Here is a 27108-nt window from a genome sequence, read left to right on the forward strand (position 1 = left end):
GCGCAGTTACAATCAGCGATGTCTGCGGCCCTGAGTGCCCTACCTATCTCTGGGAAACGTAAGAGAAAGGTCAAACACAGTTCTCCTGTTTTAGATTCATCTAATTTCCAATCTGACCTAGCTTGTATGTTCCAGCTATCCGAGGATGAGTTCACCTCTGTGGCGTCAGAGGATGAACTTTCAGAGTCTGAGACTTCTATTACTAAATCTGCTCCGGCAAAGGAACCCTCCTTTAGATTTAAAATTGAACACGTGTGTTTTTTACTGAAGGGGGTCCTGTCTATGCTAAAAGTCCCAGAGGCTAACTTACTAGGCAGCAAAGAGCAGTTTCTTTCGATTTGGGAACCTTGGATTATGTACTGTATGTTGAATGTAGGAACAGACAGCAGGATAATAGGGTACTTAATTAAACTTCACTTGGGTATATGGGGAGGACCACATCCCCTGCTTCCTCCGCTCCCATCCAGCCTGTCTGGACAGGTCATTTCACACTTCCTTTGCCCCTTCCTACGAGTTGTATCCCATGCTCCCTGAGGCAGGGGATGAGTCTTCATGATAGATAACTGAGGTATGCGTGGGTTTCTTGTGGGCTGGCCCCCCACCCTAGAAGGGGATTTAATGTCTTGAAATAAATGTCATGGTAATGCAATGTTTGTTTGAATTATATAAACACTGTTCTCAGGAGAGATAGGACAGATTTGTTAAAAATGTGAATTTGTTGGCATTAATGAACCGTGAATTTTTGTCATGTAAACATTTCTTTGTAATTGGAAAATTCAATAAAAACTTTTTTTCAGTTAAAAGTCCCAGAGGCTAAGCTACCTGAGGAACCTAAGGTCCCTAAATTAGATAGGGTTTATGAAGACAGGAAGGTCCCACAAACTTTTCCGTTCCCAGTTTGTATGGCGAACATTTTTAGTAACGAATGGGATAGAATTGGAACATCCTTTTCTTCTTCAGCTACTTTTAAAAAATTGTTCCCGGCCCCTGACCTTCAATTAGAGCTGTGGGGCTCCATCCCTAAGGTTGATGGCGCCATTTCGGCTCTAGCTAAGTGTACAACTATCCCTCTTGAGGATAGCTCTTCCTTTAAATAACCTATGGATAAGAAGTTGGAAACTTTCCTAAGGAGAATGTTCCAACATGCAGGATTTTTATTTTAACTGGAAGAAGCAGTGGCCGCGGTGGCCGGGGCTGCCACCTACTGGTGCAACTCCCTGTCAGAACTTATCGAGGTGGAATCTCCCCTCAAGGATATTCAGGAGAGAATTACATCTTTAAGAGTAGCTAATTCTTTCATCTGTGATGTGAATATGCAGATTATTCGCCTGAATACTAAGACTTCAGGTTTTGCAGTCCTAGCCCGCAGGGCTCTCTGGTTGAAGTCTTGGTCTGTGGATATGACTTCTAAATCCAGACTCCTTTCTCTTCCTTTTAAGGGGAAGATTTTATTTGGACCAGGTCGGTCTGGACTCTATTATCTCTACGGTTACTGGAGGGAAAGGTGCCTTCCTTCTTTTAGCGGTTGCCAGAACCTGAGGTATAGCAGTAGCTCCTTACCTGGAGGATATCTTGGTACAGGCACCATCTTTTTGTCTAGCAAGGGATCACTCATAACTGCTTCTAAGTATTCTTTGGTCACATGGATGGAAGATAAACTTGGAAAAGAGTTTGCTTACTCTAAATACCAGAGTGAATTTCCTGGGCACAGTTTTAGACTCAGTGTCCATGAAGATCTTTTAAACAGATCAGAGATTTTACAAGCTAACAATCGCATATCTTGCCCTCCAGGCCTCCTTGAGACCTTTGGTGGCCCAGTGTATGGAGGTGATTGGACTCATGGTGTCTTGTATGGACATCATTCCCTTTGCCAGATTCCATCTCAGACCTTTACAGCTATGCATGCTGAGACAATGGAACGGTGACCATTCTGATCTGTCACAACAGATAGTTCTGGACAGCCTGTCGAGAGACTCGCTCTCTTGGTGGCTCTGTCAAGATCACCTGTCTCAAGGCCCTTGCTTCTTAAGACCGTCCTGGGAGATTGTGACTACAGACGCCAGTCAATCCGACTGGGGAGCCGTTTTGGGTGTCAGGAAGGCATAGGGGCTGTGGACTCAGGAGAAGTCCAGTCTTCAGATCAATATCTTGGAACTCTGGGCAATCTTTAATGCTCTGAAGGCTTGGCCCTATCCTGGGTTCATCCCAGTTTATCAGATTCCAATCAGACAATATATCTTTGGTAGCCTACATCAACCATCAGGGAGGAACGAGAAGTTCCTTATCGATAAAAGAAGTATCTCAAATCCTAGAATGAGCGGAGGCCCACAACTTTACGCTGTCAGCGATCCACATTGCAGGTGTGGACAACTGGGAAGCAGACTTCCTCAGCAGGCAATCCTTTCACCCGGGGGAATGGTCTCTCCACCCAAGGTCTTTGCAGAGAGATTCAGCAGATGGGAGATGCCGGAGATAGACCTCATGGCCTCCCGTCTCAATGCCAAACTACCCAAGTACGGGTCGAGATTGAGGGATCCTCAATCTGTTCTAATAGATGCCCTAGCGGTTCCATGGAGGTTCAGACTCGTATATCTCTTTCCTCCATTACGTGTTCTCCCTCATGTGGTGGCCCGCATTAAACAAGAGCAAGCATTGGTGATTCTAATTGCTCCATCTTGGCCACGAAGGACTTGGTTTGCGGATCTGGTGGGGATGTCCTCATCTCCTCACCGAAGGTTACCTTGTCGCAGGGACCTGCTAATACAGGGTCCTTTTCTTCATCAAAATCTATATTCTCTGAGGCTGACTGCATGGAGATTGAACACTTAGTCTTAGCTAAGAGAGGTTTCTCTGAGAGTGTCATCGACACTTTGATTCAAGCTCGTAAACCAGTTGCTAGACGCATCTACCATAAGGTGAGGCATACTTACCTGCATTGGTGTGAGTAGCATCGTTTTTTTCTTGGCATAAGGTTATTTTATTTTTTCTCCAGGATGGACTAGAGAAAGGTCTATCTGCTAATTCCCTGAAGGGATAGATATTGGCCCTGTCGGTGTTGCTGCACAAGAGATTAGCTGAGTTTCCAAATGTGCAGTCCTTCGTTAAGGCCCTGACTGGGATCAGACCTGTGTTTAGAAAGATGGCTCCGCCATGCAGTCTCAATCTTGTTCTTCGTGTGTTGCAGCAGACTTTGTTTGAGCCCTTGCATAATGTTGACATTAAACTTTTATCTTGGAAGGTTTTGTTTCTATTGGCTATTTCCTCTGCTTGCAGAGTCTCCGAGATTTCTGCCTTGCAATGTGACCCCCCCTTACCTTGTTTTTCATGCCGATAAGGCGGTTATACATACTAAGTTAGGTTTCCTTCCTAAGGTGGTGTCAGATCGCAACATTAATCAAGAGATTGTTGTTCCTTCCTTGTGTCCCAATCCTCCTTCGGTGAAGGAGCGTTTGCTTCACAATCTAGATGTGGTTCATGCCTTGAAGTTCTACCTTCAGGCTACTAAGGAGTTCAGACAATCTTCATCTTTGTCATCAATGTGGGTAAACGTAGGGGTCAGAAGGCCACTACGTCTTCCCTGTCTTTCTGGTTGAGGAGTGTCATCTGCCTAGTTTATGAAACGGCGGGACAACAGCCTCCTGAGAGGATTACGGCTCATTCCACTAGAGCAGTAGCTTCTTGGGTTTTAAGAAGCCTCAATGGATCAGATTTGTAAGGCAGCTACCTGGTCCTCCTTACATACTTTTTCTAAATTTTACAAGCTTGATGTGTTTGCTTCGGCTGAAGCAGCTTTTGGGAGAAAGGTTTTGCAGGCTGTGGTGCCCTCAGATTAGAGTCTGCCTCCTTTTTTGTTCCCTCCCGTTATTCCTTCAGTGTCCTCTGTAGCTTGGGTATTGTTTTCCCAACAGTAAGGAATGAAGTCATGGACTCTTCCTGCCTTATGGAAAGAAAACAAAATGTATGCTTACCAGATAAATTCCTTTCTTTCCTGGCAGGTAGAGTCCTCAAAGTTATTCTTTGTTTGGGTGGCTCCCTTTTTGTTTTTCGTCTGGCACCTTTATACCCTGATGTTTCTCCTACTTTTCTTCGTTCCCTCGGCCGAATGACTGGGGGGATAGGGGAAGTAGAAGGGATATTTAAGCCTTTGGCTGGGGTGTCTTTGCCTCCTTCCGCCTGGTGGCCATGTATTGTATTCCTAACAGTAAGGAATTAAGTTGTGGACTCTCCCTGCCAGGAAAGAAAGGAATTTATCTGATAAGCATAAATTCTGTTTCTTCTTACCAAAGGTAGTTTCTTCAGACAACTTTAATAGAGAAATTGTGGTTCCTTCTCTTTGTCCCAATCCTCTAAAGAAAGGCTTCTACAAAATGTGGATGTTCATTCATTTATTACTTTGGCTTCTTGGGTAAAGCTTTTAAATACACAAGGCGCACTTGAAGGCGGGAAAGTCTCCCCCAGAGCGTTTTCCACTACCTGGGTATTTAAAAATTAGGCTTTTGTAGAACAAATTAACAAGGCACCAACATTGTCATCCCTACATACTTTTACTGAATTCTACCACCCTGCTTTTGCTTCTTAAAGCTTCTGAAGCAGCTTTTGGTAGGAAGGTTCACCAGGCAGCACTGTCTTGAAATTATGTGCTTGCCTTTTCAATTTGTTTTATCCCTGATAAATTAATTTATTTTGAGGTGGTGAGAAGTCCACAAGGCCCGCCCTTTTTATTTGATTTGATTATTTTTTCTCACAGCATTTCCTGTTTTGCACCTCATTTCCCTGTTCTGTCTTTCCTACCTTTCTGCTTCTCCTTTACTTTGCTATATGTAATACAGGCTTATCAGTAAGGTAAGAGGGATAGAATACTCTTGGAGTTTTGGGAATCATTGCCTTCTCCTACTGGCCAGGAGATGAATCCCAAAAGTGATGGACTTGTGGACTCTCACCACCTCAAAAGAAAGGAATTTATCAGGTTTTCATTTTGCCTTAGTATGCTCTACTGCCCAGTCTTAAAGGGACAGTGTACACCGATTTTCATATAACTGCATGTAATACACACTACTATAAATAATTATATGCACAGATAGTGATATAAATAATAAATAATAAATAAATAAATAAAAGGGGAATCTGAAATAGACATAAAAAGTACCTCATTGGGATGGATCGAAAAAATCATTCCCAATAATTAATTATGTCGTATTGTGAATTAAACCCATTGGGTACCAAAGTCTGCAACTTATGTATCCAATACACTTCCTGGCGACCCAGGAGTGCATTTCTGTTGCCACCCCTAAAGGGGATAAGTATAGCTTCTATAGGCTTCCACCTGAATGTGTCTACCGTTTTGTTTATGTTAAAAAATAAAGTGTTCTGAGAGAGCAGAGCAGCTTTGATTATTTTTACTGTAACCTAAATGTTCCCTCACTCTCGTACGGACATCCCTAGTAGTGAGGCCTACATATTGTTTGAGACATAGGTTACACTCTACAAGGTAGATAACATAGTTACTAGAACATTTGACACATTCTTTTGTGGAGAACACCTCCCATGTTACATGGGACTGGAATTGGGAACCTTGGCTGATGAAGTCACAAGCTTTATAGCGTGGGTGTCCACACCTGTATGTTCCTGAACATTGTAGCCATGTGCTATTGCCAGTAGTTTTAGGGAGCATACTGGGTGAAAACATATTGGCCAATGTTAGATTTTTAGCATGGATAAAATTACAGCCTTCTCCTATCAACTGTTTAAAGGGACACTGAACCCAATTTTTTTCTTTTGTGATTCAGATAGGGCATGAAATTTTAAGCAACTTTCTAATTTACTCCTATTATCAAATGTTCTTTATTCTCTTGGTATCTTTATTTGAAATTCAAGAATGTAAGTTTAGATGCCGGCCCATTTTTGATGAACAACATAGGTTGTCCTTGCTGATTGGTGGATACATTCATCCACCAATCAAAAACTGCTGTCCAGAGTCTGAACCAAGAAAAAAGCTTAGATGCCTTCTTTTTCATATAAAGATAGCAAGAGAACAAAGAAACATTGATAATAGGAGTAAATTAGAAAGTTGCTTAAAATTGCATGCTCTATCTGAATCATGAAATTATTTTTTTGGGTTCAGTGTCCCTTTAAGTGTATAATCCCCATATAGAATGGGGAGATACTTTTTAATGATATCACAGATTTTATAGAATTGGTTTGAATATTTTGTCACGAAATTGAAACCATTTTTTCGTTTCTGTTTACCTGTGCGTTTTTCAAGGAGGCTGATCCTATCTGCTTTCGCTATATCCTTTTTGGCCTATTCTATGATTCGTTTGGGGTACCCTCTATCTGCAAACCGTCTACTCGGTATTTGAACTTCTTGCTAAAAATCTGATTGTCTTACTCTGAGCATTTGTCCTTTGACTATACCTTTGAAGACGTGCTTTGGATGGTTACTATCAGCGTGAAGCAACTGATTACCAGAGAACGGTTTCCTGTATAGTTAGAAATTACACCTTTTGTAGAGGGTTTGGCGGAGAGGGTAAGATCCAAAAAGACCACCTCGTTCTTGTCCCAAGTATGGGTAAATGATAGACCTTTATCATTTCTTTTAAGGTGGTTCACAAATAGTTCAGCATTATCTTGATCACCCCTCCAGATCATGATCAAATCGTCAATATATCTTCTGTAACAAACTATCCTCTCCCCGAGGGGACCCCCACCCGCATAGATATGTGACAGCTCCCACCAACCCATAAATAGGTTTGCGTAGGAGGGGGCAAGTTTAGCCCCCATCGCTGTCCCACGTCTCTGCAGGTAGAAAGTCCCTAATAAGGAACAATTTATTGCTTTTGGATAGGTTGGTTCTACTGTCCAAAAAGAAAGATATAGCCTGAAGACCTAGAGCATGGGGTATTGTTGAATATAGTGATACAACATCGACAGTGAGCCAACTGTATTCGCTTCTCCATTCAAGATCTTTAAGCAATCTGAGAATATGTGTTGTGTTATTAAGGTTAGAACAGAGGTTTAAAACCAAGGGTTGCAAGAAGGAGTCAAGCCACTCGGATAGGGGCTCCAAAAGGGAGCCTATACCCGAGACAATTGGCCTCCATTTTACATTCTGCAACCCCTTATGTGTCTTTGGCAGGTGATGGAATATCGGGGTTACCGGATTAATAACATATAGGCAATTGGCTGTCTTTTGGTCCATCATCCCCAGATATAATCCATCATCTAGCAAAGAGTATAGTTCTTTCTGGAAACGTTTTACTGGATTGTAGCCAAGAGACTCATATGTTTCTGGGTCACTTAGCTGGCGCAAAGCCTCTTGTACATAATCCTGTCTATTCAAAATCACAATACTCCCACCCTTATCAGAATTTTTGAGTACGATATCTCTATTAGATTGTAAAGAAACTATGGCATCCCTTTCCTTTTTAGATTAATTGGAGTGGGTGTTTGGGCAAGCTGACAAGGTCTTAAGGTCCTCTACGACCCTTTTATGGAACAATTCAAGTGGTTTACCACGTGCTTGGATGGGATAAAACTGTGAATTCGGTTTCATCGATTTACCCTTTACAGGTTCTGCGATTTCTTCTACTATTTGTTCATTCTCAAGCTCCCTAATGGTTAACATTGTACAGGCATCCTCAAAATTCATGTCCGGTTTTTCCTCCAGACCATTCCCAAGGTTCTCAACTACCGCAGTCTCTGATGTATTAGAGAAATACAATTTCTTCAATGTGAGAGAGCGTATACATTTGTTGATGTCGAGGATGGTCTTGAACAAATTAAAGTTTCTGGTGGGACAGAAACCTAAGCCATACCTAAGTACCTTAATTTCTGCCTCACTCAAATAATATGTGGAAAGATTGATAATTCCTGTATTAATTATTTGCTCTGTATCTTGTTGTTCCTTAGTGAGTACTTGTTTTTTCCCTTCTGTATGGTATTTGTCTTTGGACCCCCTCCGTCTCCTGTCCCTGTGGCCTGTTGAAAAACCTGGCTATCTACTTGGCTGGTGGTTGCTTGTGCATTATCACTATTAGTGAGGATAGGTTTAAGTGAGTATTTATTTGTATTACTAGTCTTGCTTACTCTCTGTGTTTTTGGTTTGGCTCCCAGTTCCTTATTTTGTACCACATGTGTGATTGTATTGATATTTGTATTTGTGGTCTGAGGTCCTGGAACAGTGATAACTGTATTAACTGAACTAACCCCTGTGCTACCTTGCGCACCTGCTGGTTCTGAATCTGACCCAGTATTTTCTTCAAATGAAGTAGAGACGGCAGAGAGTGAGCAATCATCATCCGTTGTATCTGGCTCAGTGTCACTGAAGGTTACTCTCCTTACTTATTCTTTTTGTTTTTATGTCTCTTGAATCCCTTTTTATTTGATTGTACATCTTGTTTGTTATTAGTGTCATTACTAGGTGTATTATTTATATATTTATTATATTTGTTGGTTATTTTTATAACCCAATCTACAGCGATTTCACCTATGCCATATATACACTTGATTAGAGGAGTAGTCGTTCTTATCTTTAAGATATTTAGTGTTTAATGTGTATAATGTTAAGTTTATCTTCCTCAACAGTTTTCTGCAGAATTTTATCTAGCTGACCATATATGTCCACTTGCATAAATGTATTCAGTTCTGCCTGTTGCTCCTCTATTTGCTGTCTGACATGCAAACTCTGTACACTCTTCAATTTGACAAGCAAAAGCATGAGTCTTAGTGAGCATTCAGAAAGTACACTGTTCCATTCACATATAAAGTCCTGGTCTGTTGTTTCAAAGGTGGGGAATTTGAATACCCTTAAACCCCTTGGTATCATCCTTAGTTCTGCATATTTATTTAAGATCCAAATTATTTTATGTTCCTTTTAAAATGCAGCTAACCCATTTACTGCAATTTTAGTTTCAGAGTTATGATGCAGCATCTAATATGCAACTTTTGTTTAATAGTGGTCAGTTTTAATATTTTTCTTATTTTTTTTCTTTTTTACAGACTGCCTTAAACTTATACTATTTGACAATTATTGGACATGGACTCTCTATAGCATCACTCCTAATATCCTTGGCTATCTTTTTTTATTTCAAGTAAGTGCCTGATTTATAACACCGTTGTACATTCACCAGGATAATATGTTAAACTTAGAACCAATTACTTGCTGATAAACATTTTTACTATTTTTGTTTCCAGAGATCACCTCTTGTTGACGTTTAAAGGGACGTTACACACTAGATATATTTTATAAGCATAGTATTAAGGTTATTTTCTATCTCTCTTTAGGCAAAGGTGCTGCCATGATAAAATCTAGTCCTGTACTGACCTGTTTGCACGTGTGCAGCAACTCTCCTTCAGATGCCTGCAGTGAAACCTAGGTTACAAAATGGGGGGATCCATAATTAGAGGGTGGTGCGTGAAATGTAATTAGTGTTTAATGTCCATTTAAGTTGGCCTTGCTTGCTAAACGTAGAGTAGTCTTTTGCTCACACAAAATACATCTTTTATACTTCTACAACATTATACTTTAAAATATTTTTTTTTACTTTTTCTCTCATATATATAAGTAGATAATACTATATGGTTGCAATTTCAATTGTTTTATATTTCTGAAATATCTTTTTTGGCTGCAGTTCTGTCTTTAAAGGGACATGAAACCCAACATTTTCTTTTATGATTAATACAGAGAATACAATTATAAATAAATAAATTCCAATTTACTTCTATTTTCAAATTTGTTTTGTTCTCATATTCTTTGTTGAAGAGACATCTGGATAGGTAGCGTGCACATGTCTGGAACACTACATGACAGGAAATGGTGCTGCCATTTAGTGATCTTGCTAATGTATAACATTGTTGCAAAACTGCTGCCATATAGTGCTGCAGACGTGCACACTCCTGATATTACTTTCCTGCTTTTCAACAAAGGATAACAAGAAACAGAGAACATTTGATATGAGAAGTAAACTGGAAAGTTGTTTAAAATGCTATGTTCTATCTGAATCATGAAAGACAAATTTTGGGTTGTATTTCCCTCTAAATAGTGATGGTCAGTTACTACAAACATAGAATTATCTAATGCTCTATAGGTAGGAGATGAGATTGCTAACATTAGAGAAAGTAATGGGTAAAAACAATTAGGTTATTAACATTCAAGAAAGTTTAAAGGATTTTTTTTCACTATAAAGGATATAAAGGATTTATTTATATATAGAATGTATGTGCCGAATGTTCCACCTGTAAATGATGTGCACATTGCTGGCAATTACTCTCATGGCATGTAAAGCAACATAACCCTTGTTCATTATAATAAATATGGCATTTGTGATCAAAAGTAGTAACCAAACATAATAGCAAATTGGCAGATGAGCTATATGACTGGAAAAGAAACTCAATGTCCATGAACCACTGTTAATACTAAGTAATAAATTGTAATAATCACTATAGAAAAATATTTAACAATGTTTAACAAAAGGGTTAATAAGAAGATAAGTCTATTCAAAGTCACAAAAAGGTTGTAGTGAATAGTCAGTCAGGCAGCTCTCCTTAAGTTTTACTCTGTCCACCTTGAATAAGATCCTAGAAAGAAGTTAGAGAAGGCACCACATAGTGTAAAACTATTGATATACGGTAACAGATGGAAATGAAGTTAATACACTTGCATGCAGTAAAGCACTAAACAAGTTCTATTCAGGCAGGCTGGATCATCAAGAGTTACCCGGCTAACTTGCCTCCAATCTCAGGGACAAGGCACTTGTCTTTCCGGTTATCTACCACAGTGAGCCCAACACACAATTCCAAACAGATGGACGGACACTATAAGCAACTTCAGATAAGATCAAATGGTGTACAAGGTAGTGTAAAAACAAGTGTTTATTATACAAACACAAAGTATCCAGCAACGCGTTTCTCAGTAAAAAAACGTTGAATCTGTTAAGGCTGCTTATAGTGTCTGACCATTTGTTTGAAAGGTTTAGAGGTGGAAACATCACTTTATTGGTAAAGAGTGCTGTGCAGTGGGCCACCGGAGGCACTGACTTTAGAGAGCTGCTGCAGCACAGAAAGGGTGAGTTTGGCACCCTTTTTTCTTTCTAAAGATATGGTGAGTCCACGGCTTAAGTAATTACTGTTGGGAATATCACTCCTGGCCAGCAGGAGAAGGCAAAGAGCACCACAGTTAAACTGCTAAGTATCACTCCCTTACCCACAACCCCCAGTCATTCTCTTTGCCTTCGGTGCATGGAGGAGGTGAGGTTTAGGTGTCTGAAGAAATTTTTTTATTTCATCTGCAAGCAAGTTTTGGGGTATAGCCGTGTTCCACGTCATTCCTTGCAGTCAGGTAGTGGTGGCTTTAAAGCAGTTAGGTACTTGTTAAGAGGTACTTACTGCATTTTCCTAACAATTGCTGCCCTAGCTTAGAAAGCCAGAGTTGGCTACTCTGTTCTTTCTTTTTCAAAGGTCTCTGTGAAGAACTGTGTCTTCTCATACCTTGTAACTGTCTACATGCAGGACAGCGGAACAGGTAAGTGCTTTTTCTTCCAGTTGGGGAGACCATGCACTTAACAAATTAAAAGATACTGCTTTTTTATTGGGACATAGATAATCCTGTTGTATGGGTTACACTGGGGCATGAAGCAGGCACTGTAGAATGTGTGAGACTAACATTTAAACTCTTTTAAAAAGAAAAGGGAAAATGTTTTTATTAGGCTTTATTTTCTGACACATATTTACTTGATAAAACAATTCAAGTTTTCAGCAGCTTATTCATTTCCCCTTTGCTTTAAAATAAAATGATGCAACTTTTTAAAGTGTCCGGTTTGAAAAGCTGTTTATTTCTACTCAGTGTACCAGGAAGCTATTTTTAGTGCCTCTCTGTGTCGCAGCAGTAATTTGAGCTTGGCAGTTGCGGTCACATGACTGGCTTTACTTCATAACATTTCTGAGGAAAAAGTTGTTTCTTTCTAATGACACGGTGAGTCCACGGATCATCATAATTACTATTGGGAATATCACTCCTGGCCTGCAGGAGGAGGCAAAGAGCACCACAGTCAAAGCTGTTAAATACCACTCCCCTTACCCACAACCCCCAGTCATTCTCTTTGCTTGTAGTTGTATGGAGGTAGTAAAGTTAGGTGTCTGATTCTTCAATCAAGAGTTTATTTTTAAAGCAGAACAGGCTGCTCTGACTTTTTTCTGGGGTCTAGCCGTAGTCCATATAAGTCTCTTCAGCAGGGCAGTGGTGGCTTTTAAGCAGTTAGGAACTTGTAAAGGGTGCTTTGCTGTGTTTTTTTTTTTCCTAACAGGTTGCTGCCCTGGTATAGAAAGCCAGTGTAGGTTTACTCTGACTTTCTTGTTCTCCACAGGTCTCTGTGAGGAGTGGCATCCTCCCATACTTTGTGAGGCCGTCTGACTGCCGGACGACTGGAATGCAGGTAAGTGCCTTTTTGTTCTTCTGGGGCTAGAAGGCTGGCACTATAGGGTTTGAGGACCCTCTGCTGTTGGTGGGACATATCCTGAGAAGGGGATATACTTAGGGCAGTATTCAGGCACATTTGCATGAGTTTTAGGAGACTAGGGGTTAATCTACTTTTAGTTAGGAGGGGGTTAACTTCCTTGAGGCTTTTATTTACATTTTTTATATGTCAGATGAGAGCGCATAGGGCGTTTTTTCTGAGGAACTGTGTGTTTTGGGGGGGATCTCACATTGCTTTATGGATAGCAATGTCGCTGTGTTGGGGTTTCCTATTTCAGTGTTTTAGTACACGGTGGGATGCTATGTCTGTACCCTGCACAGGTTAAACGCTGTATTTTCATATGATTTGGTAGCGCCATATTGGGTGTGTTACTCTCTTTAATGAGACTGTGTGTAACTAGGCTGTAAAGTAATGGAGTGCGATGTTTGCGCGCTTCATCTCTATGCTGTCGTAGTGGCTCCGCCTTCTTCGTCTCGGGTAGGAGAAACGCTATATTGGCTGCATTTTGTTGTTGTTACCGCTTCATTCTGTTATCTGGAGCGGAGCGGCTGTTGTATTTTCTTATGCCCTGAGTGTAGGTTGTGAGACTGTGTCTTGCAGCTGTTGCGGTCTTAGTTTTCAGATTCAGGCTCCCCTGTGTATTTTTACAGAGGGAGTTTGTATCAAGTTGTTGTCACCGATTTGTTCTATTATCTGGAGCGGAGCGGCTGTTGTATTTTCTTATGCCCTGAGTGTAGGTTGAGAGACTGTGTCTTGCAGCTGTTGTGGTCTTTGTTTTCAGATTCATGCTCCCCTGTGTATTTTTACAGACGAAGCTTGTATCGAGTTGCGGTCTATTGATTTTTTATCTTTTGATCTAAGCAACTTGTTTTGCTGATTTCTCATTTATGTTTTATTTTTCTAAAATATAAGCATTGGATCTTTGTCCCTCTTACTTAACTCTTTTTGTTTGGATTCAGGGAAGAGGGTTGTTTTTTTATTAAGTGGATATATTGTCTTTTTTCATGCTAGAGTTTATTCTTATAAGCAAATACATAAGAATTATTAATTTTTTTTCCTTTTGCTAAAATAGAGAACAGTGGTCTGTTTCTAAGTATTTTTTTTTTTCTTTCACTCCCCCCAAACTAGTTTAGCCTCACGTCTCCATGGATGAAACTGTTTAGGTTAATGCCGCAATTTCTCCTTTAATGTCCCAATTCTTTTTTATGGTGTCTCATGCAGTGCCCTGCAGTTCCTCTTAATTTACTGGAGGGGTTATTTGTTGCAGATTTGCTGCACAGGTGTCTTTTGGTATCTGTGAGATTATCTGATTTTTCCCTATATTTAAGGGGAGTCGTTAGAGAACATTTATTAAATCAGATAGTAAGGTTTCTGTTCTGCTTACTACTTTTCTTATTGTCTTCCTTTAGTCTGGTAGGAAGGATAGTAGGTAGTATCTGTGGGTTCAATCTCCATTTCGGACAGTGTATTGCCTTCATCTGATGCTGAAGTAGTTTTCTTCAGAGTTAAGCCTGTTCACCCTTTAGTATTTTTTAGAAGGGTTTGGCTTCTTGGTTATCTCCGACTTTTTGGTCGGTGTCATTCCTCAAGAATCTAGTAGTTTTTATATACACTAGGTTTCATTGGTATAGATTCTCCTGTTTAACTATGCTAGGAGAATTTTTCAGGTATGGGAGAAGTCTAGGTTTCCTTTTTTCCCATCTCCTGTCTTTTTTAGTCTGTCTCCTTTAGTTACTGCATTGGAGACCTTTAGGGACATGTGCAGCATTCTTTGGTGCGTAGTCTGGTCTGGTTCCAGATAGTCCAATTCTCTTTCTGTTGCTAATGTTGTCTTTCATTAAAATAAGACCACAGGTGCTTTTCTTTTAGCATGTAGGGTTTACCTCTAGCCAGGATCGGATTCTATGTGGGGTAATCTTTTTCAGTCCTTGTCTTGCCTGGATACGAAAGGTCCTAGTTCTCTAAAGGGCTGTTGTTAGAGTATTCCAGGTTTTTTATTTGGATTTCTACCCCTTTCTCCCGGGAGTAGGTTTCTCCTTTTTGGATTATCTGTAGTCAGATAAGTCAAGATGCGTTTTTGTAATGTGTCCAGAATTTTTCTTCCTGGGAGTGTTGTCCAGTTCTGGTTTTGTTTATTTTCCAATCTGTTCATTTCAGAGGAATCTTTTAGAGCTGAATTATTTAAATAGTTCCTCTGAGTATTGTTTTCAAGATGGAGTCTATTTGTTCCATCCTTCTCTTTGTCTTTGGTCAGTTTATAACAACCGTAGACATAAAGGATGTGTTCTTTTGTGTTCCTTTTCATAGGATCATTTCAAGTTTCTGAGATTTGTCTTTTTGGACATCTCTTCCATTCTGTCTTGCCACGGCTTCCAGATTTTTAAAGGGTTCTGGGAGTCTTATTGACAGTGATTTGTTCTCAGGCGCATTTGCTGAGCAATTCTATGGTTCAGGCGCTGTCTTTTCAACAAGCAAAATTTTCATTTGAGATCTTGTTGTCTTTTCTTCATTGCCATGGATGGAAGGTGAATTGGGGAAGAAGTTCTCTGTTTCCAGCTACAAGGGCAGTCCTTAATAGACTTCCTGTTTAGGAGGTTGTTTTTTTTGTTGTTTTTTGCAAGAGGTCAGATAAACAAGGTTCTTTGTTTCTGGTCTTGCTCTTCAGTCCTCTCTTCTGCCTTCTGTGGTTCTAGGTATGGAGGTAATTGGTATGATGGTGGCTTCTTTAGTCATCATTCCGTTTGCTCGGTTCCATCTCAGACCTCTGCAGTTATGCTTGCTCAGGCAGTGGAACAGGGATTATGCGCATCTTTCTCATGCTAGTTGGACAGCTAGCTCAGCATACTAATGCACTGTGGCGACTCTGCACTGTAGTAAACCGAGGGTTGCAAGTTCGATCCTCAGTGAGGTTTACTCAGCCTACCTCTTAAAGCAAAGATTGTTTTAGTTCAGATGTCCAGAGATTCTCTTTCATGGTGGTTGTCTCAAGATCTTCTCTCTCAGGGAATTTGTGTTCGCAGACCTGCCTGGGTGATTGGGACCATGGATGCCAGTTTGCTGGGCTGGGGCGCTGTCTGGGGTTCATTAAAGGTTCAGGGGGAGTCGGTTCTTCCAATAAATGTTTTGGAACTGAGAGAAATTTTCAATGCACTTCTAGCCTGGCCTCAGCTAGCTTCAACCCAGTTTATCAGATTTCAGTCAGACAATATAACTACAGTGGCTTACATCAATCATCAGGGAGGAACTCAGTGTTCCTTGGCCATGACAGAGGTAGCCAAGATTCTTCAGTGAGTGGAGGCTCACAACTGCTGTCCGTCTGCGATCCTCATCTCGGGATAATTAGGAAGCAGATTTTCTGGGCAGGCAGATTTTTCATCTGGGGGAGTGGGAGTTTCATCCGGAGTTGTTTTCAAGCTTAGTTCTCAAGTGGGGACAGCCAGAGTTGGATCTCATGGCATTTTGCCAAAATGTCAAGCTCCCGAGGTTGAGGTCGAGGGATCCTCAGGCTCTACTGATAGATGCTTTAGCAGTTCTTTTGAAGTTCAGTCTGGCATACATGTTTCCTCCATTTGTTCTTTTTCCTCGGTTCATTGCTCGGATCAGACAGGAGAGGGTGTTTGTGATTCTCATTGCACTGGAGTGGCTTCACAGGATCTGGTATGCAGATCGGGTGGAAATGTCATCTTTTTCACCTTTGGAGCCTTTCATTAAGGAATGAACTTCTATTTCAGGGGCCCTTCTTGTATCCAAATCTCGTTTCTCTGAAGCTCACTGCTTGGAGATTGATCGCTTGATACTATCCAAGCGTGGTTTTATCCAAGAGTCGGTTATTGAGACTTTGTTTTAGGCGCGTAAGCCTGTGACTAGAAAGATTTATTATAAGATATGGCGTAAATATCTGTATTGGTGTGAATCCAGAGGCTACTCTTGGAGTAGAGTCTGAATTCCTAGGATTTGTCTTTTCTCCAGGAGGGTCTGGAGAAGGGTTTGTCAGCCAGTACTCTTATGGGTCAGATTTCTGGGTTGTCTATTTTATTGCATAAGTGTTTGGCAGATTTGCCAGACGTGCAATCCTTTTGTCAGGCCTTGGTTAGGTTCAGGTCTGTGTTTAAGTCTGTTACTCCTCCCTGGAGTCTTAACCTTGTTATTAGAGTTTTAAAGCGGGCTCCGTTTGAACCTATGCATTCCTTAGATATTAAGATGTTATCTTGGAAGGTGTTGTTTCTTATTGCTATTTATTCGGCTTGGAGAGTTTCAGAACTCTCGGCTCTGCAGTTTGATTCTCCTTATCTTATTTTCTTCTGATAAGGTGGTTCTACGTACTAACAAGAATATTTAATCAGGAGATTGTGATTCCTTCTTTGTGTCCTAATCTTTCTTCTCCTGAGTAATGTTTGTTGCACAACCTAGATGTTGTGCGTGCTTAGAATTTTTTTCTTCAGATGATTAAGGACTTTCGTCAGTCTTCTGCTTTGTTTGTTTTTCTGGGAAGCGTGAGGGTCAGAATGTTATGGCTACTTCTCTTTCGTGTTGGTTGAGGAGTGTTATTCGCTTGGCATATGAGACTGCTGGTCAGCAGCCTCCTGAGAGAATCACTGCTCATTCTACGAGGGCTGTTTCTTCTACTTGGGCTTTCAAAAATGGTGCTTCTGTAGATCAGATTTGCAAGGCTGCCACTTGGTCATCTTTACATACTTTTTCTAAATTTTACAAATTTGATACTTTTGCTTCAGCGGAGGCTGTTTTTGGGAGAAAGGTTCTTCAAGCAGTGGTGACTTCCCGTTTAGGCTAACTGTCTTGTCCATCCCATATCATCCGTGTCCTCTAACTTTGGTATTGATTCCCAATAGTAATTATGATGATCCGTGAACTTACCGTGTCATTAGAAACAAAATGATATTTATGCTTACCTGATAAATTTGTTTCTTTCTTGACACGGTGAGTCCACGGCCCCGACCTGTAATTTAGACAGTTTTTTTTTTCTCATAAAGCTCAGGCACCTCTGCACCTTATATTACATTCCTTTCTCCTTTCCCTTTGGTCGAATGACTGTGGGTTGTGGGTAAGGGGAGTTGTATTTAACAGCTTTGGCTGTGGTGCTTTTTGCCTCCTCCTGCAGGCCAGGAGTGATATTCCCAATAGTAATTATGATGATCCGTGGACTCACCGTGTCAAGAAAGAAACAAATTTATCAGGTAAGCATAAATTTCATTTTTTTCTCCATTTCTGGGTGATCCGGTCTTAATTGGTCGCAGTAAAGCACCTCAGTAATTGAGGTGTGGGGTTGCCTGAGGGGTGTTTTAGAAGTTTATTTGATGTTTATTAAATGTTTTTTCTTAACTTTTCTCACATAATTTTAGCTGGGAAACAATCCTAATTTGGGATAAAATTTAAAGTGTATTTTTTCCTTAGCTTATTTTAATTGAATATTAAAAACTTTGAAACTTATCTGTACAAGTTTATTTACTGTTTCACAACATGTGTGATATGGAGTAAGAGAATGCTCTCATTAATTTATGCTTAATATGTTTAGATGCACAAATTGCAGCTCCTATGCAATTTTGTCCTTGCAAAATAAAGGTACATTTTTTTAGCCTAATGTTTCTCAGGATGATGCTGTTAAAATAATACCTCAGCTTTCTCCTGCTACGTCCCAAGCCTCAATGGCTTCACATGCAGTGCCCTGCGTTTCCTCTATAACTCCTAGTGGAGTTTATTTAAAAGCAGAAATTGCTGCCCAGGTATCTTCAGCGGTATCTGCGGCATTAGCTGCCATTCCCAGATTACAGGAAAAACGCAAGAGGAAATCTAGAAATTCAGAAAGTAAGGTGCCTATCCTCAGTTCTGCTTCCCAAGTGGCCCTTTCTCATAAGTCTGATGAGGACGATACATCGGGACTTTCTGAGGGTGAAATCTCATATTCGGACAGTATAATTCCTTCTTCTGAGACTGAGGTGGTATCCTTTAGATTTAATATTGAACACCTTTGTGTATTGTTAAAGGAGGTTTTAGCTACTTGATATGACCCCGATACCTCTGTCGTTGTCACTCCTAAGAAATCTAGTAAACTTAATAGGTTCTTTGATGAACCTTCCACTTTGGAGGGTTTTTTTGTGCCGGACCGCGCTAGGGAGATTATCTAACAGGAATGTGAGAAACCAGGGGTGTCTTTTTCCCCGTCTCCCATTTTTAAGAAAATGTTTCCTGTCGAGGACTCTATTAAAGACCCTTGGTATACTGTACACAAAGTTAAAGGGGCCATTTCCACTCTGGCTAAGAGAACCACTATTCCTATTAAGGATAGCTGCTCTTTTAAGGATCCGATGGACAAGAAGCTGGAGGCTTATTTGAAAAAGATTTATGTTCATCAAGGTCTCCAATGGCAACCTGCGGTGTGTATTGCCATTGTGACTAGTGCGGCATCTTATTGGTTCGACACCTTGTCTGATTCTCTTCAAGTAGAGACTTCCTTGGATGAAATTCAGGATAGGATTAAAGCTCTTAACTTGGCCAATTCCTTTTTTGCAGATGCCATTTTACAGGTTATTAGACTAGGAGCTAAAACTTCTAGTTTCGCTGTCCTAGCCCGCAGGGCGTTATAGTTGTAATCCTGGTCTGCAGACGTTTCCTCTAAAGTCAAGCTTCTGGCGATTCCTTACAAGGGCATAACCTTGTTTGGACATGGTTTGGCAGAAATTATCTCTGATATTACGGGTGGAAAAGGGTCTTTTCTACCTCAAGATAAGAATAGGCCTAAAGGACGTCAGAGACATTTTGTTCCTTTCGTAACTTCAGAGGAAAGCCTTCCCCTTCTTTTTCCAAGCAGAAACAATCCAAGTCTTCTTGGAAACCCAATCAGTCTTGGAACAATGGGAAACAATCAAAGAAACCTGCAGCTGATTCCAAATCAGCATGAAGGTTTTGCCCCCGATCCGGGATTGGATCAGGTGGGGGGCAGTCTTTCTCGGTTCTCTCAAGCCTGGATATGAGATGTCCCAGATTCCTGGACTGTGGACATAGTATCCCAGGGTTACAAATTGGAATTCAAGACTTTTCCTCCCAGAGGCAGATTCCTTCTCTCAAGATTATATCTGCACACCAGATAAAGAGAGAGGCTTTCTTGAAATGTATACAACATCTTTCCTCCCTTTCCAGTGCAGGAACAGGGTCTTGGGTTCTACTCCAACCTATTTGTGGTTCCCAAAAAAGAGGGAACTTTCCGTCCCATTCTAGACTTGAAGTGTCTAAACAAGTTTCTCAAAGTTCCATCCTTCAAGATGGAGACTATATGCTCAATTCTTCCTTTAGTACAAGAGGGGGCAGTTCATGACAACCATAGACCTAAAGGATGCATATCTTCATGATCCTATTCACAGGGACCATCACAGATTGCTGAGATTTGCCTTTCTGGACAAACATTTCCAGTTTTTGGCCCTTTCATTTGGTCTAGCCACGGCTCCCAGACTTTTTTCAAAGGTTCTGGGGGCTCTTTTGGCAGAGATCCGTTCTCGTGGAATTGCTGTGGCACCCTACCTGGACGACATATTGGTTCAGGTGCCATCTTTTCAACAAGCAAAATCTGACACAGACATATTGTTGTCTTTTCTTCGTTCCCACAGATAGAATGTGAATCTGGAAAAAAGCTCCCTTTCCCCTGCTACAAGAGTAGTGTTCTTAGGGACCATAATAGATTCTCTATTGATGAAGATTTTTTGACAGAGGTCAGGAAAAACAAAATCATTTCCTCTTTCCTCTTTTTTCAGGCTACTACTCATCCTTCAGTGGCTCAATGTATGGAGGTAACTGGTCTGATGGTGGCTTCCATGGACATCATTCCTTTTGCTCAATTCCATTTGAGAGCTCTCCAGTTGTGCATGCTCAGACAATGGAATGGCGACCATGTGGATCTATCTCAGAGAATATAATAAGATCAGTCGTCAAGGGACTCTCTCCCGTGGTGGATTTCTCAGGAACATCTGTCTCAGGGCAAATGCTTTCGGAGACCTTCCTGGGTGATCGTGACCACGGACGTCAGCCTGCTGGGCTGGGGAGCAGTCTGGAACTCCGTAAAAGCTCAGGGCCTTTGGACTCAGGAGGAGTCTGCTCTTCCCATCAACATCTTGGAGTTGAGGGCGATATACAATGCTCTATTGCCTTGGCCTCAGTTGTCCTCAGCCCAGTTTATCAGGTTCCAGTCAGATAACATAACCTCTGTGGCTTACATAAATCACCAGGGAGGAACTCAGAGTTCCTTAGCCATGAAGGAGGTTACTCAGATTTTTCAGTGGGCAGAGACCCACAATTGCTGTCTACCAGGAGTAGACAACTTGGAAGCGGATTTTCTGAGCAGGCAGACTTTTCATCCCGGGGAGTGGGAACTCCATCCGGAGGTGTTTTCCAGCTTAGTCCTCAAATGGGGGGTGCCGGAGTTAGATCTGATGGTGTCCTGTCAAAACGCCAAGCTTCTAAGGTACGGTTCAAGGTAAAGAGATCCGCAGGCTTTTCTGCTCTGGTGGTTCCTTGGGTTTTCAGGTTGGCATACCTGTTTCCTCTGTTTGCTCTCCTTCCACAAGTCATTGCTCGTATCAAACAGGAGAGGGCGTTGGTGATTCTAATAGCTTCTGCGTGGCCTCGCAGGATCTGGTTTGCAGACCTAGTGGAGATGTCATCTCTCCCACCTTGGAGACTACCTCTGAGGAAGGACCTCCTGATTCAGGGTCCCTTCCTTTATCCAAATCTTGTTTCTCTGAAGCTGACTGCTTGGAGATTGAATGCTTAATTCTGTCTAAGCTTGGTTTTTCTGAGTCGGTTATTGAGACCATGATTCAGGCTCACAAGCCTGTTGCTAGAAAGACTTACCATAATATATGGCGTAAATATCTTTATTGGTGTGAATCCAAGGGCTACTCTTGGAGTAGAATTAGAATTCCTAGAATTTTATCTTTTCTTCAGGAAGGTCAGATTTCTGCTTTATCAGTTTTGCTACATAAACGTTTGGCGGGTGTGCAAGATGTGCAATTTTTTTGTCAGGCCTTGGTCAAGTCTGTTTGTCCTCCTTGGAGCCTTAACCTTGTTCTTAAAGTTTTACAGCTGGCTCTGTTTGAGCCGTTGCATTCCATAGACATTAAGATGTTATCTTGGAAGGTTTTGTTTTCCATCTAATACGAGGATAGTCCACGGCTTCATTCATTACTTGTGGGAAATACAGAACCTGGCCACCAGGAGGAGGCCAAGACACCCCAGCCATAGGCTTAAATACCTCCCCCACTCCCCTCATCCCCCAGTCATTCTTTGCCTTTCCTCACAGGAGGTTGGCAGAGAACTGTCAGAAGATTTCAGAGTAGTCTCTTATGGAGGGTAGTACTCTTTAAGATGGGACTGGAGTTTTAAGTAGTCCTGTCAGCCTTTCAGTGAGAGCATGGATGAAAGTCCGGAGATGCAATAGCTCCTTAAGCAATCAGCGTTGACGAGTTTTGCTGCCTGCTTTCTTCACTCAAGTCCATGTCAGGAGTGATGCTAAACACTGTCAAACTTGAGAGGCCGTGTTCCTGTTTCACGGCATTGTTTCTGGTAAGATTGTTTCATATTTTATATATGTAATGATAACGCTAGAAGACAGGGTCACAGTGTGGCTTTTTTTTTGTCTGTATAGAATCAAGGGTTAATATCGGAAGGTGATTATTGAACAGCGGGGGATGTATACATGATTGCTTTATTGTGTTGTTGCTGCAACATGTGTGAGATGTGGCTCGTGCAATGTGGAACATTCAGGCTTTTTCCTCCCTGAATTACTGCGCAGCCTGTTTACTTGGCGTGCTTTTTCCTAACTGCAGGGGCAGTCCTGCATGGCACTCCATGTGACAGGGTGTGGCTTCTTCCTCTTCCTTTCCTGACTGTTGATTGCAGGAGACGAAAACGAGTTTCTCTGTGGGCCTGGGTCATAGGAGATGGTGAGTGCCCCGGCCATTGGAAGTATAAAGGTGCTTTTTAATTATTGGTAAAGTCCATATTAAAGGCACAAGCTATGGGGGACTCTGATATGTTAGAGGGTACTCCCTCTTTACCCAATTCTAATGCCTGTGCTTATTATGAGGAGGCTGTGGTATACCCGCCTGCTCAACTATGTTCCACATGCCTCGATAAAGTAGTGTTATCTAAAAGAAATAAGATGTTTAGTACTACTGAGCCGTCCACCTCTGAGGGCTCTCCGTCCCGCGAGGTGTGTTTCCTACATTCATCTCTGATTACACATGCAGCCCCCCAGTACACTTCTAGTCCTCCTGCACCTGATTTTGCTGAGCAGTTGCAAACGATGGTGTCTGCGGTCTTTAGTGCTTTACCTCGCCAGGCTAAGCACAAGCGAAAGGTTAAACATTGCTATCTTTCCTTTGGATGTATCTGAGTCTAGATGATCCACTGATGCAAAGGATTCTAATACTTCGGAGGACTCTCTCTCTGGGTCGGAATCTGCGGCCTCTAAACCTCCGGCTGCAGAGGAACCAGACTTTAGGTTTAGAATGGAGAAATTACGGTTTTTATTAAAAGTGTTGGCTACTCTAGAGGTTCCGGAACCGAAGTTACTGGAGGAACTGTCTACTCCTAAGCTGGATAAGGTTTATGAGGACAGGGTAGTGCCCCAGTCTTTCCCGGTTCCCATAAAGATGGCGAATATTATTAAGAATGAATGGGATAGTCGTGGTTCGTCCTTTTTCCCCTTCCTCTTAATTTAAAAAGTTGTTCCTGGTTCCAGACTCTCAGCTAGAGTTGTGGGGATCTGTCCCTAAGGTAGATGGAGCTATCTCCACGCTTGCTAAGCGCACCACTATCCCGCTTGAGGATAGTTCATCGTTTAAGGAACCCATGGATAAGAAATTAAAGACACTGTTAAGAAAGATGTTTCAACACACAGGTTTGTTTTTCAACCTGCAGCCGCGGTCGCTGCGGTGACGGGAGCCCGCTACCTATTGGCGTGATTCTGTCTGAAATGGTCGAGGTGGAGACTCCCCTCGAGGAGATACAGGAAAGAATTAGGGCCCTGAGGGTTGCTAATTTGTTTATTTGTGATGCTAATATGCAGATTATTCGCTTGAATGCCAAGAAGTCAGGCTTTTCAGTTCTGGCCCGTAGGGCCCTGTGGTTGAAGTCGTGGTCTGCTGACATGATGTCCAAATCTAGATTGCTTTCTCTTCCGTTTCCGAGAAAGATTCTATTTGGTCCAGGCCTGGACTCTATCATATCCAAGGTCATGGGGGGGGCAAGGGTGCCTTCTACCGCAGGATAAGAAGAATAAACCTAAGGGTCCTAATTTTCGTCCCTTTCGTACGGACAAGTCCAAACGATGGCAACATGCTGCGAAACTCGAGCAGTCCAAGGGATCTTGGAATCTTTCTCAGTCTTGGAATAAAACCAAGCAGAGCAAGAAGCAAGAAGGAGGGTTGGATGAGAGACGTACAGGATCCTTGGGTTCTGGAAGTTGTTGCCCAGGGGTACAGGATAGGTTTGAAAACTCATGCCCCAGGGGCAGATTCCTCTTGTCAAATCTATCGACAAAACCAGAGAAACAAGATGCCTTTCTAGAGTGTGTGAGGGATCTCTCCTCGCTAGGAGTAATTGTACCAGTACCTCTAGCAGAAAGGGGTCTAGGGTACTATTCAAACCTGTTTAAACAAGTTTCTGTCGGTTCCATTGTTTAAAATGGAGACGATAAGGTCTATACTGCCCCTAGTTCAAGAGGGTCAGTTTATGACTACTATAGGCTTGAAGGACACTTACCTTCATGTGCCAATACACAAGGATCACTTCAGGTTCTTAAGGTTCGCCTTCCTGGATTAGCACCTCCAGTTTGTAGCTTTTCCCTTCGGGTTGGCTATTGCTCCAAGAATCTTCATGAAGGTTCTGGGAGCTCTTCTCGTGGTGGCGAGATCCAGATGGATAGCAGTAGCTCCTTATCTGGACAACATCCTGGTTCAGGCTCCGTCCTACCGGGTAGCAGAGAATCATTTGAGAGCCGTTCTCCTTCTTCTGCAATCTCATGGTTGGAAGATAAACTTAGGAAAGGGTTCTCTGGTCCCCAGTACCAGAGTGGAGTTCCTGGGCACAATAATCGACTCCATAGCCATGAAAATATTCCTTACCAATAAGAGACGTTGCAAGATTATCTCCAACTGTCTTGCCCTTCAATCCTCCTCAAGGCCATCAGTGGACCAATGCATGGAGGTGATTGGGCTCATGGTATCCACTATAGATGTCATTCCATTCGCCAGATTCCATCTGAGGCCTCTTCAGCTATGTATGCTGAGGTAGTGGAAAGGTGATCATTCGTACCTATCCCAAGTGATCTATCTGGACATTGGGTCGAGGGAATCTCTCTCTTGGTGCCTCCATCCAGATCAGCTGTCCTATGGGACATCCTTCCTCAGACCATCTTAGGAGATTGTGACTACAGACGCAAGTCTCTCAGGTTGGGGAGCAGTTTGGGGCACCAGGAAGGCTCACGGCAGGTGAGGGAAGTTTCTCGGATTCTGGAGTGGGCTGAGGCCCACGACTGCTCTCTATCAGCGATCCACATCCCGGGTGTGGACAACTGGGAAGCGGATTTTCTCAGCAGACAGTCGTTTCATCCGGGGGAATGGTCCCTTCACCCTGAAGTGTTTGCGGATATTTGCAACAGTTGGGGGACTCCGGGGAGAGATCTCATGGCGTCCAGACTCAACTTCAAGCTGCTCAGATATGGGTTGCGGTCCAGGGATACCCAGGCAGAGCTGATAGATGCCTTAGCAGTGCCTTTGGGCTTTCACCTAGTTTACATATTTCCCCTGTTACCACGTCTACCTCGTGTAGTGGCACGCATCTACAGGAGCAAGCGTCAACTATTCTGATTGCTTCGTCATGGCCGCGGAGGACGTTGTTTGTGGATCTAGTGGGGATGTCATTATCCCCTCCATGGAGGTTGCCCTGTCGCAGGGATTTGCTTGTACAGGGTCCCTTTGTGCATCAGAATTTTTCATGCCGATAAGGGGGTTCTTCGTACTAAGTTAGGTTTCCTTCCTAAGGTTGTTTCTAATAGAAATATCAATCAGGAAATTGTTGTTCCCTCTCTGTGTCCTCCTTCTTCCAAAGAACATTTGTTACACAATTTGGATGTTGTACGTGCTCTTAAATTCTATTTACAGGTGACTAAGGATTTTCACCAGTCCTCTGCCCTCTTTGTCTGTTTCTCTGGGAAACGTAAAGGTCAGAAAGTTACTGCTACTACTCTTTGTTTTTCGTTACGAAGTATAATTCGTTTGGCTTATGAGACTGCTGCACAGCAGCCTACTGAGAGAATTATGGCTCATTCCACAAGAGCTGTTACCTATTCTTAGGCTTTCAAAAATTAAGCTTCTGTGGAACAAATTTGCAAGGCTGCAACTTGGTCTTCTCTACATACTTTTTCCAAATTTTCCAAACTTGATACTTTCGCCTCGGCTGAGGCTTCTTTTGGGAGAAAGGTTCTTCAAGTGGTGGTGCCTTCTGTTTAGGACTGCCTGTCTTGTCCCTCCCTATTTATCCGTGTCCTCTAGCTTGGGTATTGGTTCCCAACAGTAATTACTCAAGCTGTGGACTCACCATATCTTAGGAAAATAAAACAAAATTTATGCTTACCTGATAAATTTATTTATTTCCGTATATGGTGAGTCCACTGCCCCACCCTTTTATTTTAAGACAGTTGTTCTTTTGACTATAACCTCAGACACCTTGTGCTACTCCTTTTTCTCCATTTCCCTTCAGTCGAATGACTGGGGGTTGTTGGTAAGGCAGTGATACTTAGCAGTTTAACTGTAGTGCTCTTTGCCTCCTCCTGTTGGCCAGGAGTGATATTCCCAACAGTAATTACTCAAGCCGTGGACTCACCATATCCGGAAATAAATTTATTAGGTAAGCATAATTTTTGTTTTTTAATACGTGATCAATAAAATTCCAGTTTATTTTTAGCGATAATAAATCCTAGCGTTTTTTAAACGCTTGGATTTACCATCACTTTAAGGGTACATTTAATATCTGAAAATTTGATAGCTACAATTTTAGTTTAAAACACACTAAAAGTGCAGTTACTTTTAACCCCTTTGCTAATGGGAGTTTCAGAGAAAAATTTTCCCAAAGTATCAGATAATTTTTAGCATTTTTGCTATCAATGAAAACAATATATATATATATATATATATATATATATATATATATATATATATAACTTTTTTTCACTGAAATTATTTACACACAATTACTGCAGTCATATGACAAATGGTTATAAAAGCTTCTCTGGTTTCCCCTTTGGTTAGAAATAGCAGACTTGCATGAAGGGGTTAATAAAGTAGTTTTGTAAGGTTAATGTTTGAGTCAGAATAGAGATTACCCTCCCACCTGACACCTCCCACTCCCTGATCCCTCCCAAACATCTCTCCTCCCACCCTCACGCCCCACTGGTCACCACCATCTTAGGTACTGGCAGAAGGTCTGTCAGTATGCAGTTTAGGTTTTTTGGGTTCCCCCCCCCTGCAGTGTAGTGATCGCTCCCCCCCTAACCCCCCCAAACAGCTCTTTAACCCTCCCCCCTGCTACTAGTGGCGGCCATCTTAGTTACTGGCCGCTGTCTGCCAGT

General features: G+C 41.9%; 1 protein-coding gene across 1 annotated transcript in view; it reads left to right on the plus strand.

Moving 5' to 3' along the window:
• CALCRL (calcitonin receptor like receptor) overlaps window positions 1-27108 on the plus strand; it is a 137632-nt gene that overhangs the window by 39944 nt on the left and 70580 nt on the right. The window contains exon 5 of the mRNA XM_053712849.1: window positions 8998-9089. Within this exon, the coding sequence (XP_053568824.1) occupies window positions 8998-9089 (92 nt within the window). The remainder of the gene's footprint in view (window positions 1-8997; window positions 9090-27108) is intronic.

The sequence above is a fragment of the Bombina bombina genome, chromosome 1 (assembly GCF_027579735.1).
Source record: "Bombina bombina isolate aBomBom1 chromosome 1, aBomBom1.pri, whole genome shotgun sequence".
In the NCBI taxonomy this organism is placed as follows: domain Eukaryota; kingdom Metazoa; phylum Chordata; class Amphibia; order Anura; family Bombinatoridae; genus Bombina; species Bombina bombina.